The sequence below is a fragment of the Rhipicephalus sanguineus genome, chromosome 1 (genome assembly GCF_013339695.2).
Source record: "Rhipicephalus sanguineus isolate Rsan-2018 chromosome 1, BIME_Rsan_1.4, whole genome shotgun sequence".
NCBI classification, from domain to species: Eukaryota; Metazoa; Arthropoda; class Arachnida; order Ixodida; family Ixodidae; genus Rhipicephalus; species Rhipicephalus sanguineus.
The window spans coordinates 315,930,348-315,934,752 of NC_051176.1; the positions used below are offsets into that span (position 1 = coordinate 315,930,348).

Genomic DNA, 4,405 nt, shown 5'->3' on the forward strand with positions numbered 1-4,405 from the left:
TTTACACAACCTCAGTCACACCGGCATCCGCGCTTCTACACGCCTTGTGACTGACCGCTATGTTTGGCCCTCAATGCAACGGGACTGCCGCACCTGGGCACGCACGTGCATTCCATGTCAGCGCGCCAAAATCACCCGGCACGTCACATCACCGCTCGGGGCGTTCCCCCTGCCCTCGCAACGGTTTCAACACGTCCACATCGACATCATTGGCCCCCTTCCACCGGTCGGGCCTTACCGCTACTGCCTCACGGCCATCGATCGGTACACTCGATGGCCCGAAGTATTGCCGCTCGAAAGGATTACCGCAGAAGACGTCGCCTCGGCCTTTTTCACCGGCTGGATTTCCCGCTTCGGCACTCCTCGTCGCGTCATACCCGATCAAGGACGGCAATTCGAGTCCCAACTCTTCAGGCTCCTCTGGCTTGCCACCGGGTTCGAGCGCTCACGGACTACCAGCTACCACCCTTGCGCCAACGGGATGATTGAGCGGCTTCACCGACAGCTCAAGGCAGCCATCACGTGCCGCCCTAACTCAGCTTGGCTCGAGGCTCTCCCGGCCGTCGCTCTTGGTCTGCGCGCCACTTTCAAATCAGACATCCAAGCAACGCCCGTAGAACTGGTTTACGGGGAGCCGCTTCGCCTACCTGGGGAACTTCTCTCCGCTCCAACTTCCGACATCACCAGCTCGGACCCGACAGACTTTGCCGCCCGGCTGCGTCGCACAATGGCCTCACTGCGCCCGTCACCAGCAGCACGTCACACCAAGCCGACCCCGTTCGTGTTTAAAGACTTGGCTACGTGCTCACGTGCCTTTCTCCGCGACGACACTGTACGTGCGCCGTTTCAACCACCTTACTCCGGACCCTATAAAGTCATCCGCCGTGACAACAGAACATTCACCCTTCAAATCAGCGGGAGGGATGTTCGCGTCTCCATCGACCGACTGAAGCCATCATACATTCTCTCTGTGAGAATGTATGATGGCTTCAGTCGGTCACCCACAACAGCTTCCAACGCCTCGGCCCGTGCCCTACATCACGCGCTTTGGACGGCACGTGCGCATCCCCAATGCTCGATGGCTTCAGTCGGTCACCCACAACAGCTTCCAACGCCTCGGCCCGTGCCCTACATCACGCGCTTTGGACGGCACGTGCGCATCCCCAATGCTCTTCAAACCTGAGGGCACCTCTCTGCGTGGAAGGGGGGGTGTTGTGGCGGCACGGTGCGGCGCCGCTTCTGCGCTTGCGCGCAGCGTCGACGCTACTAAACCGAGCGCCAGTGTGATAAGAACACTCTCGCCCTCAGAAGTCAAAAACTGCGTGTGCTCCCGCATCAGTTCAGTTGTTCAGTTTTTGCTGTTACGTCTTTTCGTGTGGACGCATTAAAGTTATTTGTACCCACGAGGACATTCCCATGGTAACCTGCAAGCGAAGGGCATTACTTTTGTTTCTCAATGCTACTAGAGATCTCATGGGGCCAGGATTTCTGTAGCGCGTCATTGAGACATACATTAGCACCTGCACGTTTCACTAGCTTAGAATGGAATGACTGATACGGAAGCGGCATCCTCTTGTCACGATGGTGGTATTCCCGACACACATCATTTGTAGACAGAAAAATCTAGAAAAAGTCTAGAAAGTGAATGGTATTCGTAACAGGGAGCTCACGCGTTATCACCAGATTTTGAAGACAACGAGTAAAAGCTCAACTACGTCATTTGCAAGTTCAATGGAATCAAGCAAGACAAGGTAGTCATTTACGAATCTGAGGACGCTGGTGATCTCCACCGCTGACTTACGTGCTTCGATATCTCTATCGTAGTGGGCCAATAAAATGCAACTCAAAATGGGCGTCAGACACGACTCTATGTAAACCCCTTCCTTCCGCATGTGGATGTGTCCGTCACATTCAAAATATGTTTATAATAAATAAAACGTGAGATGCTCTAAGTACATGCTAGCTGACCTGGTTGTCTTACCTTGGCACAGTATTGCTCCAAAATGGTCAATGCCTTCTTCAACACGCGACAAATGGAAGTTCTCGGGCATGGAGTAATGCGCGGAGTAATATGATTCCTTTACATTTACAATTCCTCCTAACGAGATTCTGCTTCGGTACGTGTTCATTAAGACTTCCTCACTTCCTCGGCACGGAACGTTCCGGTCTGACGTAAAAGAACGACCACCTTATAGATGCGAAAGCATCTTATGCTCGGGGCAGTGTCCGTTCTGCAGCGTCCGCACCCATACTGTGCATGCGCCCACTCTCCCCCTCTCCTCGCGCTCACGCGAGGAGGTGGGAGGAGGTGGCGTGAGCGCTGCCTCCGCTTCGTTTCTCCTCTCCCGTTTCTCTCTCTCTTCGCCACAGCTGTGCGCTCGTATATAATGCGGCGCCCGCTCGCTCCCGTTGCACTCTCCTTCGCAACGGCGGATGAACGTAAACGGCAACGCCAGCAAGCGAATCTCGAAGCTTCGAGGCTGCGATAGCGCGCGTTCGCTGTGCTTCCGTCATTCCCTCTGTGTGCAACGGTGTGCGAAACGCCGTGAACAACGTCAACGTCGGCGCTAGTTGCAGCGGCAGCGCCACCGCCGCGGAGCGGAGGAAGGCTCGGGAAGCCGAACGTAAACGTCAGCGTCGGCAAGCGGTAATTCAAACGCCTCGACAACCACCGTCTCATAAGTCACATAAGAGAAACGGAAACTCGATGCGCACCCTCCGCGATGCTTTCGCATCCCCCCATGGTTGCCCGTTGGGGGAGATGATGTGTTTTTCTTTCGGCGCGCCGTGCGGCCTGTTTTTATATCGCAATTAAAATTCGATTATGGATGTCCCAAATTGCGTGGAATCTTTTTTCCGTTTAAAAAAATTGGCATGCCATAATTTGTCACGCGACTAAATTCCCGTGTAAACAACTGCTATTCAGTTGATATAGAAAAATATAATTAAGAAGTTTTGGTTAATTAAGGTGCGATCGAGCGGGTAAAGGAGCGACGCCCCATCTTTCCCTTGATGGCAGTGCTCGTAGGTACGACGAAACTTGACGTCAGAAAAGCTTTTATATTCCGTTAACGTTGGCTCAGTGCGCTGCCGTTTTTACAGAGGAAGGGGTGTCTGTCATGGCCAAGGGCGGGTGCAAGCATAACAGCTCGAAAGGACGAAGCTAAATCGCAGCAGGGGTGGAAATAAATACTGTTCCGTGTGGGGGGCTGCCACAACAGCTACACTGCCTGTAAACTGACATCGATCAAATATTCTATGGAAGCCTTACGAGAACAAGTGACGGGAGCGTTGGACCAGGGCGGTGCGGTGTAAACAGGCTCTCTTAATCAGTTTAGCGCTTTTTTTATCAGTGGGCGTATCTGCTCGTCGTGGTCACAGCCTGTGAAGCACAAAGCCCGCATATGCAGCCCCCACTTCGTCCGCAACGAAAGTCGATTGCCCGACACCCTGCCTATCTTCCGACCCCTTGCGTCCTATCGCCCCACACGCGCGATGAAGCTTTGTATCTTCGTATCTACAAGTTGACACGGCGGATACATGTATAAGATACATGTATCCTAGATACTCTTTGGGTATCTTGTATCTGCATTGCGATGCGTCTCGCAAGACGTATATCAGTATCTGTATTTCCGATATATCGAAGAATGTATCGTGTAGCTTAAGGTGCGGCAATACAAGGTACTGCAATAAGCGTCGGCGGAACTGCGCTTCTCATGCTGATACTGCTGCCACTAAGCCGCCAGAATAAAACTAAAGGCAGTGACATTGTTTTATCTTTCCACCAGAGTGTTCCAGCCAGAGCAGGGATGGATGAGCTCTGAGCGTTCGTGCTGATGGGGCAGAGTCACGTGGTGACGCTCCCATCGCATCGAAAGACAAGCGCGCGCCCAGACGACCTTTTGTTTTCTCGGTGTTCTTTTTTTTCTTTTTGGTTGTGTCATTGCCATGACACTAGCTCTTAGCCACTTTCCTGTACCGCGTGCCCCAATGCGTGCGGCACCTTTTGCACAAATTCTGATGACGCTGCAATGTCGTTATCGAAGTTTATCTTGCGTTGTGTTTCGTCACAAATTCTGAAGAATAAAAGGATGGGGTTCCTTTGCTTCTCGAGGCGTTCGCACATCGGCGATCTGAAGGACCTCGTGGGGTGTCAGTTTGACTTACATGCAATGAGATGTGCAAATCAGATTCTAACAGCGCCACCGGTACCGATGCTGGATCCAACAAAACGAGCATTCACCTAACAGAAGCTATTAGAAGCTATCTTGGCGTACATCTTTTTTTTATTTATTCAATTAGTTTTTAAAAACATATTTTTATTCTTAGCACAAGTTCTTTCTAAGCTGTCCGTCTTTTCCATTACTCATGTCTCTGTATTGTTTCTTTTTTCGGTCCGCTTACT

At 51.9% G+C, this 4,405-nt stretch overlaps 1 protein-coding gene across 1 annotated transcript; it reads left to right on the forward strand.

Annotated features, from left to right (window-relative positions):
- The first annotated feature begins 481 nt into the window (after positions 1-481).
- LOC119383579 (uncharacterized) lies at positions 482-1,183 on the forward strand. The gene has a single exon (XM_037651820.1). The coding sequence runs from the start codon at positions 482-484 to the stop codon at positions 1,181-1,183; it is 702 nt and encodes a 233-aa protein (XP_037507748.1).
- Positions 1,184-4,405: the final 3,222 nt, after the last annotated feature.

Excerpts from the sequence above, each read along its gene's own strand:
- LOC119383579 (XM_037651820.1), top strand. The coding sequence starts at position 482 with ATGATTGAGCGGCTTCACCGACAGCTCAAGGCAGCCATCACGTGCCGC.